The sequence below is a fragment of the Chaetodon auriga genome, chromosome 15, assembly GCF_051107435.1.
Source record: "Chaetodon auriga isolate fChaAug3 chromosome 15, fChaAug3.hap1, whole genome shotgun sequence".
NCBI classification, from domain to species: Eukaryota; Metazoa; Chordata; class Actinopteri; order Chaetodontiformes; family Chaetodontidae; genus Chaetodon; species Chaetodon auriga.
The window spans coordinates 4,236,996-4,252,802 of NC_135088.1; the positions used below are offsets into that span (position 1 = coordinate 4,236,996).

Genomic DNA, 15,807 nt, shown 5'->3' on the forward strand with positions numbered 1-15,807 from the left:
ATAACACAATATCCATGCTTTGCTTTTATGTCGCACCTCCCAGTGGAATTAGCAGCATAAAAGCAATCCTTGTGTGTCCTGGCTACTTCCAGATGGCTTTGGGAGAGCTTTTATCTTCTCTCTCTGCCTCGCTCGCTCTGTCTCCTTTCACTTTCTCTTGCTTTCTTTCTTCCCCCCACATGAAAGTGCCGTCGGCAGATCTTTGCTTAGCCGGGTTCATTCTCTCTTCATCCGAAAATATAAAAGTTTCAAAGAGCATTTCATGAGGGAGCTCTTCCATAAATGGGATTCATAGCTTTCTAATCTGCGCTGCGAAATTGATCTAAAAAGTTTCCCAGAGCTATTGGCCAACTTACATAATGCAATAAAAGGTCGTGCCTGAGAGAATATTTACTTTTATTACCATTTGTGTCACAAACATTCCCCCCACTCTGTTCTCCCAGCTGGGACTGTCACAGAATCTAGATCCCTCCCAAAAAAAAAGCATAATGACACAGTTTGGAGCAAACTGTCAAAAAGATGAGCGGAAGTCTTGATTTTGATTAAATAATCTAAAAGTGAGCAACATGAAGAAAATCGAGATTTAAAAGAAAAGGCATGTACTCGAATTATTTATTCCTCTGTGACACACTTAAAATTCATCTGTGTGTCCATTTGTCTAACATACCAGAGGCTAAACACAGCTGCGATGGAAGCCCGCGGCGTGAACAGGCCAGTAGTCTAACAGAGGACGGGACATGTGAGCAGAGGTGTGTGCGGCTGTCTACCCTCATGTACAAGCTGCCTAATTACACACACTGTCATGACACAATGAAAGAGCTGTCAAAAATGAATGGCTGACTTCCATTTCTGCCCATGTCAGTGCATACCGGGGGCTCATTACAGACACTGTGACAAGTGGTATAGTGAAAATCTAATAGGCAGCGTGAATGTATGACACACTGTTATATCATTAGCAGAACAGTGTTTTACTGTTGGCCATAATGCTGCAGAAATCTGAGGCATGTTTCAAACAGGAACAGTGGTTTTAGTCTTTTTCTGCAGGACTCTGTCACTCGCTGCCTGGCTCACGGGATGACTCTCAGTTCGCTTTCAGGTGCGCCCCCCCCGTCCAGCTCGTGTGGAGATGACGGCGAGGACGCACGCCGTAACGCACAGGGAGGATGGTCAGAGGAAGCTCTGATCCGATGCGACAGGAAGCGTTCGGCGGGCTGACAGCGACAGAGTTTCAGCTGCGCTCACAGCAGACCGGACAGTTTACAAGACGCCCCCCCCCCCCGGACAGACAGACAGTGCATTTCACGCTTTAATATCAACACACATGACAAAGGGTCTGCAGCACCGACACGCTCTTACAACAGGATATGTGAATTACCCAACATGGGGGGGGGGGGGGGGGGCAGCATGTAACACAACACAACAGAAAACTAATGGAAACATTTCTGCAGTAAGAAATAATTTTAGGAATCAGCTGAAATTATAAAAGAAAACAGCTGAAGATTAAATGTGTGTGATACTAATAATCAATAATTTGGGGGTTGATTGGCAACAGGTGAGAGGATCGTGATTGGGTCTGAAAGGGGTCAGGCGTTCATAGAGGATGGAGCGAGGTTCACCACTGTGTGAACACATGACTGGATGAACACATGGACTCAGAGACATTTCGTCAGTTTGTTTGGAAATATGTGTTGATTGTGCTTTTATTTATTTATTCGTCCCAACTTTTTTGGAATCAGGGTTTTTCTACATGCTTCACGACCTGCGGCTGAACTTTTGTATTCATTGCTTTTAGCTGGCCTCATGCTTCTACTAAATACAGAAAATAAGGAATAATGATAATGCAACAGCATCCTGGGAATTATGCGACTTCACTCCATGTGCTAGTATTAATTATAAAGGTGTAACTGGTTCCGCCCCAACAGGTGCAGCAAAACGAACAGCGTGTCTGTCATGGCTGCACAGAGGTCGTCTGAGGCCACGGTGAAAACACCCGAGGGCTCAGAGCGCCGTCTGGAATTTATACTTTCATTTTCTTTCACGTGTTTGTTCCTTTGTGAATCGGCTTCCATCCTCACACCTGATGTGATTTGGATTTTGCGGCGCCGCAGATGCGACTGCAGAGTCACTGCGTCTGACAAACACTCGTCATGGTCACCACGTTAGAGACGCGCCGATTGTGTCATCACGATCCGTCAGGACACGGACGCTGCATGAGAAGCAGCTCGGTGTTGTTCTGTGAGAGTCCTGGATGCATGTCGCGGCGCCGCGTGTGTGTATGTGTGCGTGTGTGTGTAGGTTTTACAGTCAGGCTGAATACACGCACGCCCGTTCACACACTCACAGAGCACAAAGCAACACAAATCCATACTAGCCACAGGCTCCTCTCCAATCTATTTTCTGCTCAGCTGGTTTTAAATGAAGTTATTATGACTCATTAAAATGCCCACAAGCTTGTGGAAGTCGGCCAATTACGATTTAAATTTAGCCTCCTGCTCTCACAACCTTATCTCCCCCTGTACTACCCACCTCTCATGGCTGCTTTTTTTCCCCTTTGTTTTGGGAGGGGGGTGTTTGCGGTACATTCAGAAACCCTTAAACGACCCCCCGCCCCCCTCACACACACACACACACAGCACGCACACCTGTACATGCATGCAGGCTGACTTTCAAACAATGCTAATTACACATCAAAGACAGGCATTAAAAACCGATAAAATCCAAACAGGGCTCATATCAACACGTGCTGTCCAGACACACTCTGCAGCACCTCCTCCAAATGTGGCACATACCACTAATTGCTATACAGAACGGCACAACTGGACCTTGCCAGTACCGCACAAGCACACACTCTCACACGCGCGCTTTTAAGTCTGAACTTTTCCTTTCCTTTTTTAAAAACTCGACCACACCAGACAGCATTTGCAAATACATTTCCCTGTTGTGCTCGGTTCGTTTCGCCATGCGGGCCGGCTGGGTTTGTCACACGTGACGCACACTGCATCAAACACCAGGTGTCTGGACGTCGAGCGGAGAAGTTCTGTGACTTCCCCGCAGAAAAACTGTTGTTTCTATGTCGGCATCCGCCTGCACTGCACCACACGGCGTTTCTATTTCACCGGTAACTTGGCGAGCGCCTTAAAACCGAGACTTATTGTGTCCAGATAAGTGCCGAGGGGGACTCACAATCAGCTCTGCCCTTCTGTCATCTGGACGCCCTGAGACAGTCTGAAGGACCCTCTGCCTAAAAAAAGACACTCCCAGAATACCTGGAGACTAGACCGGGCAATTCCACCTGATCCTGCTTTAGCCCCCTTGAGCAATGTTCACTATTCAGCCAGTAAGAGCCCCCCAAAACACACACACACACACACACACACACACACACACACACACACACACGACCTAATTTAACATCACACTCTGGAGCAAACAAACGTCTGCAGCCTGTGCATCTTCTTTCTCGTTTCAAGATAATGGTGAGCAGCATGTGTGCGTGTGTGCGCGTGTGTGCGCGTGTGTGTGCGTAGCTCACCGCAAGTGAGAGCGTGTGTGTGTTTCATACGTGTGTACACTTGTGTGAACGAGTGTGTGTGTTCTACAGTATCATTCGAATTTCCAGGAGAGCAAATTAATTGGCAGCCTTTTGCAATAATTGACTTTTACCACACACACAAAACACATGCATCCAGCACACACAGCGAGCACACACATCCCTCCCTCAGACACACACACACACACACACACGCACGCACACACATGCTGCTCGCTGACAACAAAGCTGCTGGGAGGAGGGAGGGATGATGAAGCGAATCCAAAATTCAATCGACTGTGTTCTTGTTTTGAGCAGAAGGCACAAAGTGTACTGTACTGAGAGAGGCCATAAAACTCTCACTCTCCACCAAAAAAGAAAAAAAAAAAACAGCCTTTGGTAGACACACAGACGTTTCAGCAATCACCCTCCATCAAAACACTTTGTCTCGCATACAAAAATAAGACTTGGCATCAGAGCGGAATACCAAATCAGGCCCATTAAGGGAGCAGAGGGGCACTCGCTACTTAGCAACCAAAAGGATTTAAAGCTGCAATATCCCTGTAATAAAAGGAATAAGATCAAGTCCTCCAGTTTTTTCCTCTTGTCTGAAAATAGAGAGGGCTGAAAAGTCAACTTTGAGCCTCCCTGTCCAACTTTGTGACTGACAGGTTTGAGAGTAACACATACTTCTACCAGTAATTCAATTACATTCTCATTTGCTGGAGCTGCTTGTCGGACAAAAGCTGATTGCTTGTTGAATTATTTCATTAGTGGTATTTATGCTTGAGGGAGGACTCATCTTTTTCACGTCCTGTAAATAAGATTTGAGCTCGTGCAGATGATAAGAAATGATGTTGAGTTTATGATTCAAGGTGTTTGTTGGTGGTTATTTGGATTTTGACCATAAAGTAGATTTACTGATGACGCCTGATGCGGACAATTTAAATCTTACCTACTGATTTTCTATTGATTGCATTTCAAATAATTTGTACTTTACCTGCATTTCTCCTTGTTTTTCTACCACTGTTTTCTATGTAATCACATATCCAACATGTCTGACTAATGAGCGGGATCGACCTTCTCACAAAGCAGACGACAACCAATAAAAATTCACTGCAGCTAATTCGATTTACATACTTATTTAAGTATGAAGCGCTCATGTTCTGGCTGCAGTCACATTATAGCATCAATAAATGAGACCCTCATTCATTTTGAGAGCGCTGACAAACAGGATCATTGTCAAGAAGACTGATGGCCTCCAATCAAAGCAGCAAGAGGCAAACTTGGTCCGATGGCGGACGGAGACGGGGCCGCAAACTCAGAAATAATTTGTAAATATTTATCCTCGTTAAGCGAGGAAAGTGTGACAGGGAGCGACAGCGTTCGTGGGAAATGTGTCGTATTTTGGGGGCAAATGATGCAACCGAAGCGAGGGGGAAGCTAACGAAGGGATTTGTTCGCAACAGCAGCGAAGATACAGAATCCAAAGCTAAACCCTCAGAGGCTGAAACACGGAGAAACACATCATGGAGTAAAAACATACTCAATAAAAACACTGTCCTGAAGGTGGCGCTACAGCAAAGGGTTCACTCTCAGGCCAGCCTGCAAATTTCATATCAATCAGCCTATTATTTCTCTGTTGGACAGAGAGCCGAAGTCCTGCTATCGTTTCAGGACTCGCTGCTGTTGCACCAGCTTGCGTCACTCAATGAAATATCTTGTCGAGGGTTTCAGGAACAAGTGAAATGTGTTCCTGGAGTCCAGCGTCCACAAGACAAACGAGCAGAGAGACGAGACAACGTGGCCACCGTGACTGCACCTCTGCCACGCTAAAAAAACGCCTCAAGCTTTAACACCTGGAAATTCTATTTAATGGCAAAGAACGAGGCGCTCTGCAGCGACATGCTAGCGTACGTATTATTAGACAGTGAGACATCCTCGGCTAGTAAGTGACACATGTCTCAGCAGTGCGAGTTACAGCTAATATCCACGCAGCCTCTTCCAGGAAGGCAGCTACAGGTGTCAGGCTGAACCACGCTGAGCAAAATGACATTTCATCCAGTGTGAGTGCGCTTCCAGACAGAGAGCTGTCAGCCCGGCCGGCCACAGGATCATCCCTCACACTCTGCTCGGGCCTGGCTATTTTTATGTCTCATTTCTTTAAAAACACCTCTTTTCCAAGAAGCCCGTGGCACAGGTACACCGAGTTCTGACTAAGGAGTGCAGCTGCTGGGAGTAATACGCTTCCAATGAAGTCACATTTGCTGAGGACAGAGGTCTAACAAGTTCCTCCCCCGTCTCCGGCGGGGAAGTAAAGATCGGTCTGACGGCGACGGCTGATGCTACGGTGTATAGGTTGACCTGAATGTTGTGTCACCTCTCGCTCGGCTGTCCCCGACCTGCCCTCCTTCTCCCGTAATACAACCCAGCTGAGATCTGTCCAGCTGCATAATCCCACTGGTGTTTGGAACAGTAAATCAACAGGCCGGGGGAAGTATTACAAGAAGTGCAGGGGAGGGGGGGCTTTACGTTGCAGAGAAGGAGTAATGTTATGCTACTAAAGCATGAGCTACTGCTGTTTATCCGCTCTGTCTGTCACCCGTGTTAATGTAGCCGAGGAAGCAGCAGTGATGTGTGTGTGCGTGTGTGTGCGTGTGTGTGCGTGTGTGTGCATGTGTGTGCGTGTGTGTGCATGCAGGCAGGACAGAACATCAGCTGCCGTAAAAAATGTACATGCATAACACTTTGGAGCACACTTTATTTTTTTTCTGAACTACTTCTTTTCCTACTACTTGCTTTTAATAGCACTTTCCCCCTGCCACTCCTCCCTCCCTTGAGTCTCCTGTCTCTCTTCTCACTCATGCACACACACACACACACACACACACACACACACACACAGAGAGAGACACACACACATTTAGGAATTTGTGGCCTGGAAGGCAGTCAAGTTTCATTAATTTCTGGGTTTGGGTACAGTACAGTGTGTTCCTGGACTCACATCTGCGAGCGATCATAAATGCTGGAATGCTGGCAGAACATCCAGACCTGCCGGCACAAATATGTCGTCATCACTGTGAGGGAAGAACCGGCACGACGCCAGAACAGCCGACCAGCCGACAGCCAAACAGCCAAACAAACGCCACGGAGATAGAAACGCAGACAAAGAGCAATGGGAAAGCGGCCCCCCCGCCTCGCAACGTTCATATCCAAATTCTCTGCATTCTTCCTCATCTGAGCGCTCCGGACATTTACGTGGGCACTTCACTCCCACGCTGATTGGGATCAGATTGGAACAAAGCTTTTAATTTTCGGGAGCCAAGATGAACATCTGGTCAGGGACAGCGGGAGACGAGAGTTTTGGCCGTGGAACATTTACAGCACAGTTATTTAATGTGTTCTGTTCAGGTCAAATGAACTATAGAACAAAACATAAACAATCTCTAATATTGGGTGTTGCGATGGCCTTTTCTGCACCGCCACTGGGGCGGCGCTGTCGTTACGAATTATCCATTTCTGCAAGCAGTGCCTTTACGTAAGCTACCTACCAGGGCTTTTCTTTTTTAGCATGCAGCCCACTAACAGGGAACATAATGCTATGCTACCAACCGAGGTGTCGTAAAAGATAAATTCCCTTCAGGCTGGTTAGAAACGCTATTCTAAACTGCAAACCTCACTCTGGAAATACACTGTACTGGCTGACTAATGCACAAACCAAACACAGGCATACCAAACTGATGAAGCCTGTGTGACACAGCATCACACAGCGCCAGCATACGACCCAGAATGCCAGGAGATTATCAAGTAAAGGCATGTTTCCATCAATAATGTAGAGGCTGAGATAATGTGTTTGTGGGTAAACTGTGATTGAGCACGATGGGCCGAAGACCAGCTGGGCCTCAAACAGTTTGCTCACTATGAAGTTCAATATTTTGTGTGCTTGTTGTTTGGCAGAGTTATCGAAATTCTCTGGTGAGAGTTATTATATTCTTGCACGGAGCAACCACCTCTGCCGCAGAGCTACACCTCCACGAAGTGCTCTTGCCTAAAAACTGGGCTCGACGTGTGCCGACACACCAAAACAATGCTTTTCAATACCTGCGAGTGTAAACGTGTTTTAATCCTCCTTTCAGCCAAACCGCTCGGTGCATCAGAGTTAATCAAGAAGAGACATCAAATCCAAAGTTCGAGTGTTTTCTGATTTATTTTAAGTATCCACGCTCGAGAAATAACCAAGCGACAATGCCAAATTTCTGTACTTTTTTGCACAAAGGCGAGCAGATCCACACGCTCTGTGCTTAAATACTGCTTCTGGTTCCCTCAGTGCCAGGCGACACATTACAGAGAGCATCTCTCCATTCATATATCATCACATCGTGGCCTTGAGCAAGACGTTTAGCCTGAGACTGCCGCTTAAATAAAGACGGATCTTTTCTAATGTGCTTCAGGTCTCCCTCACACATGCACACAGTGGGCTAATCCAGGAACTCTTCACTATGTATACGTACTGTAAACAGAGGATTAAGACTCTTAAGCTATAAAGGCAGCGAGATGAAAAGTTGGTGCGAACAGAGATGGCGATGCGGGTGTTCGGGGAGAGTCTTATTGGTAATCTTATTATGCTGCATCGGCTTGCTCAGAAAAAAAAACTGAATCATATCAGTCTGGTCTTGTTTGATGAGCTTCGACACCCACACACACGCACACACACTCCGATTTAAAAGGCAGATTATTGTTGATACTGTGGATAAAATACAGTTTGATTGATACGTATGAATTCACACACTGGAGTCTGTTTGAAGCCTTAATGTTCAGATTAGTGCTGAGGATTGTTTGAACCTTTACTCTGTGAATTTCTGCATTAGTGAGTTCAGATACTTTACTTTGAGACACATAAACACTGAGTGTGAAGGTTGAATCTTTACTTTGGTTTGACGAAATAAGCTCCGCTGTTCTAAACACACATAAAAAGACCAACACACGGACACAGAAGACTTCTCAAATGTTAATATTGTCTGTGGTTTTTATATACTTTTGTATATAATGAACACACGGAGGATTTTTTTTAATTTGTGTTCCTTTTTATTGTCCCTTTGTTCTTCTCTGTGTCTCCTTCTTTATTCATTATTCTTGCTAATCTCGCTGTCTGTAACAACATAATTTCCCCAGCGTGGGATCAATAAAGTTATATCTTATCTTAAATCTTAATAATATACAGCCAAAAAAACAAGTTTATGAATCTGAGCAGACGTTCAACGTGAACTTTAGATACTAGATTAGTTTTTGTACTCTATGGGCACATTTCGGTCAGCACATAAAAAGTACTGCGGTTCAGTATCCAGCCCAAGTTTTGATTTCAGTCAGAATTACTATTATTATTCTGGGGTTTCATTGTGGTTTCACTGCTGTTTCAGGCCTGGAATCAAACCCAATTTTAGGTGAAAGAAAAGTATTTTTCTGCGCGAAACTGGTGAAAGTTTGCAAATATTGGCACTACTGTCCATCAGCAGTGTTAAAGTGCCGCTCTGGTTTAAAGAAAACAAAATCTAGGACCTCCACATGCACCCGAAAGGGGCTGAGTCACAGCTCTCCACCCTGCTTGAACCCCCATCTGCAGGCTTTGGCTCAGCAAACGCTGTCAAACACTAAACGTCAGGCGGAGATTAAAAAAAACAACAACGTGGAGAGAGGACTGAGACAGAACGAGACGAGAGGAAAAAAATAGCTGGCACAAGGTAGACTGTACATACTGTACCCTCAGCGGTGGCAGGCGGCCCAGACTGGCGAGCCGCCAAGTCCAGTACAACAAGCACAGAGAGACACACAGACAGGCAGACAGACAGAGGGACAGACAGACAGACAGACAGAGAGTGAGAGACAGAGGGGGGAGCAGAGAGGAGGAGGGAGGAGGCAGCAGCAGCAGCGGCGTCTGAACCGCTCCACATCCACGACGCGCTGCGCATACCAAAAAGCCTCTCCGCGCTCTCGCCTCATCTCCCCAATATTCTGTCTTTTCTGAGGCGAGCTGAAGGATGATGGCGGCGGCAGAGGAGGAGGAGGAGGATGAGGAGGAGGAGGGGCTGAGGTTGAGGGTTTTGGGACTCGGTGAAGTGTCATCATTACAGAGAGACACGATAAAAATCGAGACGCGGCGTCAGACCGAGAAAAACCTTGAAAGTCAAGCGGTGGAGGTGGAGGTGGAGGTGGAGGAGAAAAAAAGAGACGACAAAAAGTATGAAAGAAGCCTCGCCTCGGTGCTGTCTCTTCCCTAACCGTCGCTCGTCTCCACAGAAGCGCTTGTCTTGCCTTTTACGCCAGACCAAAGCGGCTATGAATCAACACTGATGTGTGTAACAGTACAGGTTGATGTCGTGCGTCAACGCGCGCCGCTCGGAAAGAGGAAAAAAGAGGAGGAAAGAAAAAAAAAGTTTGTGCACTTGCTGCCACTGATGCTAAAAATACACTGCCCACATCTTCCGCTCGGGTGCCTCTCTCAAGGTGGAGAGTGAGGTTCTTCCTCGACTTTTCAACGCTCCTCTCTTTCCATTTGATCTCCCATCAGCACAGTTTCACCTTATGTCAACGGGGACACAGTGGCAGTTATTATTAACCTGTTGATCCCACAGAAGATCTCCAGATGATCTACTTCCTGTTGGAGATCTGCTCAGACAGCACCAAGGGCCTCTGCGCTCACCCTCGTCTTCCTCCCTCCTGACCTCCGCTCACCTTCCCTCAGATTCGACCTGATTTCAGCTCTCTGCTGTCGTCCACACGACACCAGAGATGCAGAATGTGTTTGCAAACCCTGTCAAAATGTGAACCATTCATTTACTTTCTTTGTCCCTTTTTGATGCGAAAGGCGGCGCTTCATTTTCCTCTGAAAGCTTTTCAGCCCTGATATTATTTATCACTTTAAAATAATGAGTGTCGCGAGTGCAAACGAATGATTTTTATCAAGTTTTGGCATCTGCACACATTGATACAAATGAGCTGCTTAAAATATATAATATTAGGCTTCTCCTACACAAAAAATAAATAAAATAAAATACATTTACGTTCACATAATTTTAAGTTATATGTATTTATGTACAAAACCTGGCTCTGCAGCAGAAGATGAAAGAAAGAGGCCTCTTCTACCACGAGCCTCGTTTTTCCTAAAAAGAAGTAACTGGTGAACCTCAATGCTTCGTCTCGTGTACTTCTACTGCTATCACTACGGCTGCCTTCACTCATATTATTCATGCGGTCTCCAGTGTTCACTGCATTCACTATGATTCCTGCTGAGGTCACAGAAAAAACACCTGCATGTATTAGAAACTAGTGAATAATATTACTGTTACTACAAGAAGTACTGCAGCTAATTCCAATAAAAAAAAAACAAAACACCAAGTATGAGTTTGGGTCTGTCAGCGGTTTAACTTGGAGCCATGTGAGCAGCCAGAGCGTGGCTCTTTAAGGCACATCTCCACTGAAGCATGCAGAGAGCTGCACACACACACACACACACACACACACACACACACACACACACACACACACACACGCACACACACACACACACGCACACACACACTGCAGGAGAAGGGCCACATGTATCTGAGCGTTACCTCGACTCACACTCAGCTTCCACTGTGACACAACTCCCGAGCTAAAGAAAACTTGGTGCTTACTTCTTCTGCCATTGAATTGCATAATATGATGTTAGACGAAGCAGGAGCCGGAGCAGAGGCTTCAGGGGCCGGACGCTATGTCTGACATTCCCTCCCAAACATTCAGCATCCGGTGTGTTTTTGCGACAGAGCTCACGTCTCTGTGCCTTTGACAGGTGAGTGAGGAGCGGTGCGTGTGTGTGCAGCAGGGACCGTGAGGACGGGGTGTCGCTTTAAAACAAACACTGAATATTTCCTCGGAGTAACTTTTGTTTTTGACACGCTGAGTTGTGCGCTGAGCCAATTCACTGGCACAGCGTGAGTTTGTCATTCATCTGTGTCACAACATAGCCGGAGTGTCAGCATCCTGTTTAAGTTTTGGTGAAATACGAACAAACAAACGATCCTGGAAATGCTCGTTTTCTGCCTCCTGACGGCAGCTGACAGCGACGATAATGCCAAGCAGACAATTCAGACCACTTCCTGTATCCCACCGAGCAGAGGGCTCCATTTCTGGGCCAGCAACGACACATGGATTTGGGATTTTGCGTGTGCAGAAGGGGTTCCCTCAGAGGTCCCATGGCTTTTACAGTGTCTCCATAAACCATCTGCACTTAGAGCCTTAGGAGTGAGGAGCTTTTTGCTGCCTATAAAAGACGGTCCAAGCCATTAAAGCAATGCTGCGCTAAGTAGGCTCAGAGCACAGGGACCGCTGGGGTGTGTGTGTGTTTGGGGGTGGGTGGGCGTAATAGTGCCAGACTGGGCCAATCAATGTGTCCTGTGTTCTGACTTCTGCTGCCTTTCAGACCTCTAATGTCACAGAGGTGTAGGATGACAGCATGATGATGTGCAGGCACCGCTTTGGTTAAGTTTCCCAGAGCTGCTCAGCTTTACTGGACCGAAGAGTTATTTAATCCACAAATCACTGAAACTGGGTTATGCTCCACATTCTCATATTCAAAACTACTATATTTAAAGTGAGATAAAGCATATGTAAGGCACCGTCCCGTCATTCAGCTCTCGGGCTGCAGGAGCTTCAAAGCTGGCATCTACAGTAACTATATCATGTGAAAAGCTGTTTCCAGTACCTGTGCATTGTGCAGTGTATTCATAATGAATCACTCTGAGTCTGTGAATGGTTGTAAAGCAAATTTGTAAGATGCAAGAGTAAAAGCTTGAGTCAGCCTTTGCTTCCGGGTATAAGATTATAAATCTGCATGAAAAAGAAGCTCTAAAGGAGCATGCCGGCGCTCCTGCGTTCATCTGGACTCACACATATTCAACATTAATCATTGGAATAAACTCTGAACGTCAGCTGGACTCAGTTCAGGACCGCAGCTACTGCTGAGAACAGGGAGGTCACGTCCTCCGAAGTGAGACGCAGCGTAGGAAGATAAAAATTTACGGAAAATTTAATTGTGAAATAAAAAGCAAATCAAAATAAGAGCCGCCTTTGCTGGCTGGTCAAAAATGTCTTTGGGTGTGGTTGAAGTGAAGAATTTGGACTCCTGACCTCAGGACTCCTGGCACCGGTCCTGCTGGACTTAGATATTTATCAGAGAGAACATCAAACCTAGTTTTATTTTCGGCAAACTTCCAGTTGCATTGGAAGGCTGCGTGGCTGTAAATGAACGGCGAAGTAATACAGTTATAAACCGCAGTAAAATGAAAGTGAAGCAATAAAAAACACATTTAAAGAAAACAAACATCTGCGGCGCGCTTTGGAAACATCATGGTCTGCAATAAAGAGGTTAAACCATGCAAATCCATCAGGAGCGGCTGCCTGACCTCAGACTTCCAGTGGGACTTAAATCCAGATTTTAACATGATTCACTGAGTTTTGGTTTATAACTTCACATATGACGCTGAAATGTAACTGCACAGAACTGAAGCAATGAATGCTCTATTGTTCCCCATCAGTCGTGTCTCACAGCAAACCCAGCGATGAGAGCAGGAGGCGCTGCCAGCTCCGCAGCCATCACAGCACAGGCTCGTGGTTTCTGGGTTGGTTTGATTTCTTTACCTGAATGAGACAGCAAATGCATCCGTAGACGGAGGCTGTCCAGGAAGCTCTTCCCACACAGCTCACAGCCGTAGGTCTTCATTCCACTGTGCATCTTCCTGTCGACAAAGAGCAAAACAAACACGTTACTGTCTGGACTCGGCTAAGCGACGCCGTTTTCACGCTTAATGTGCATGCACGCCACTCAGACAGACGCTCGTGTCCCTTTCACAGCTCCTGACTAATAACTTCCCGCATAAAAAACTTGGAGGAAAGCGCCGAACCCCGTCAATCATAACATCGGCGCATAACAATAAGCATCAGAGCAACAAGCCGTCCAAGTAGCACACATATTCCTCTGCAGGGAGCACCAGACCATGACACGGTGCCGTAAATCACGAGGCTCTATTCGAGCAGAGGCATTATCAAGTCCCTGCATCTCAAGTGCTGCAGATGGATAAGGAGCTATAAAGGGAAATAGAATGATTTATTCAGGCAAACACTTAAAACAGCTACTTAGTGTTATGAACCATTTATGGGCCAGTTTTTGACTACTGCTCTCTAAACTATGAGGTGATGTGTAGCTGGAAGCAAAATTTGATGTGCAATGAATTGTCTTTGCCCAAATAGACAGTCATTAGGCTGTAACATAGTTTAAGTGCACAAGGTCAGACAAGACTAAGGTTCAATATTTGATTATGTGGAAAAGGCCTTGAAGGTGAGGTAACTAAATAACATCTGACAACAGAAAGTCTGGCCTCATGTCTCTCTGTGTTACGAAATCCTCAAAGACCCCACGGCTCAGTACAAAGCATATTATTCTTGAGAGATATCTGAAAGTGCTCTAAAGCAATTAAGGTGACACGAATTGCCAAACAACTGCCACAGTGCCTTAAACCTCCCGAGAACTTCAAATACCTCGCCTTGAGTGAGACACACAAAGGCACACACTCCCACAATTGTAATGACTGTTTGTCAAGCTGGTGCTGTTGCAGATTTGGCACATTTAATCTTCCAAAACTGTTGCTCTTCCACACTGTGAGGCTCCAAAACGAGCGTCATCGCTTTGATAATAAAGCTACAACCAGCTTAAATCAAACTGGAGGCGAAAAACACCTCTAATAACTCTTTAAGCTAATGATGAGGCTTTGGTTTGACTTGCATGTTTCTAGATTTGAACATTTTAACACAAAGCGGAAAAAAAGGCACCACAAATTTGCACAGACAGGGTTGTATACTCAGGTGAGTGCATGCTTCTGGCAGACAAAACAAGGAATTCTTGGGGAAACAATGCCCTTGATAAGAGATCTGCTCAACTTGGGCGAGATGACAGCCATCCATCTTCACGTCTCTCAACAAAGCCGCAGAGGAGGAGGTGGTGCCACTCTCCCAAAACATGACTGATTGATGTCAGATGTCGAATGCAAATTGATTTACAGCTCTCTTTTATGCCTCGAGAGAGGTTGGAAGAGACGGAGCGGGGAAGAGACCGAGACAGACACAGAGAGATTATAGCGAGTATCGTGGCAATGGCTGCACAGATTATTAAGCAATGAGGTCTGGTGTGACTTCAGTGACAGATAATTGCTGCAAAACATCATTGAAACCTGACAGAAAGGCTCGTAAAGAGCTGAGATTTAAAAAAAAAAAAAACGCAGGTAGGTTGAGGAATTCCTGATGGTTTGTGCAGAAAACCTGGAAACTGAAGGCGGCTTGGCGGCCCTTTGGCAAGCAGCGAGTAATTAAAAGGCCCTATAAATGCCAAATGCCCCCAAAAAGGAAAGAGAGACACTTGAAAAGCCAAAAAGGGAGCGAAAGTGACACACAGATGAACAACACGAGTGAGAAAGGAAGCTCTTAATCTGTCAGATATCAGTCTGTGACGGCATTCAGTCCAGGATTTAATGTACTTTAATGAAAGATTTCTGTCTTTTTCCCAGAATGCTCCTCCAGCAGAGAATCCGGAATCGGCTGCGTTCAATCAAAAGCGGGCTGGTGTGTGTGGTTATACATATAGGTGGACGAATCAATAGCAATTTCCTTACAGCTGCATTGCATTGTGGTCTATTGAGGCAGCTGCCGGTGGACAAACTGCCACCTCGACGCTGGAATTCTTCCCTGCGATTGGTGAAAAATAGCAGCAGAATAACGTATTCGCATTTAACTCCGCCGGAGCTCAGACTGACGTTTACCCCCGATGCTTCGGGCAGATAAAGAGAAATATCTTAAAGTAATTTAGTCTTCAATGAGTTATCCACATGAATGACACAAATTCACCGACAAACAAGCGAACGGACAAAGGAAGGGAAAAGGTTTTTCCTTCCAGGATCACAGGTGATGCACTCACACACTTTCACTCTGATAAGAGGAAAACACACGCAGGCGGTAAACCTGAACACAACACACACCGAGCACAAAGCCTTTCAAAGGCCTTTTGTGTCCCTCCTCAATCTGACCATTGTGCCCCCCAGACAGAGCACTGATAAGGTATGGATGGACTTATTAAAGCCACTCGAAGCGGAAGCAATGCCATGTATTTTCACCCTAAATGTAGTGTTGATGAGCGGAGTGCGCTGTGTATGTCCCTGGCTAAGAGTGTTAAATTTAACCGCTATCGCTAGCAC

The 15,807-nt window shown here is 45.9% G+C and overlaps 1 protein-coding gene across 1 annotated transcript in view; it reads right to left on the reverse strand.

Moving 5' to 3' along the window:
• zbtb16a (zinc finger and BTB domain containing 16a) overlaps positions 1–15,807 on the reverse strand; it is a 129,666-nt gene that overhangs the window by 64,722 nt on the left and 49,137 nt on the right. The window contains exon 3 of the mRNA XM_076749700.1: positions 13,205–13,302. Within this exon, the coding sequence (XP_076605815.1) occupies positions 13,205–13,302 (98 nt within the window). The remainder of the gene's footprint in view (positions 1–13,204; positions 13,303–15,807) is intronic.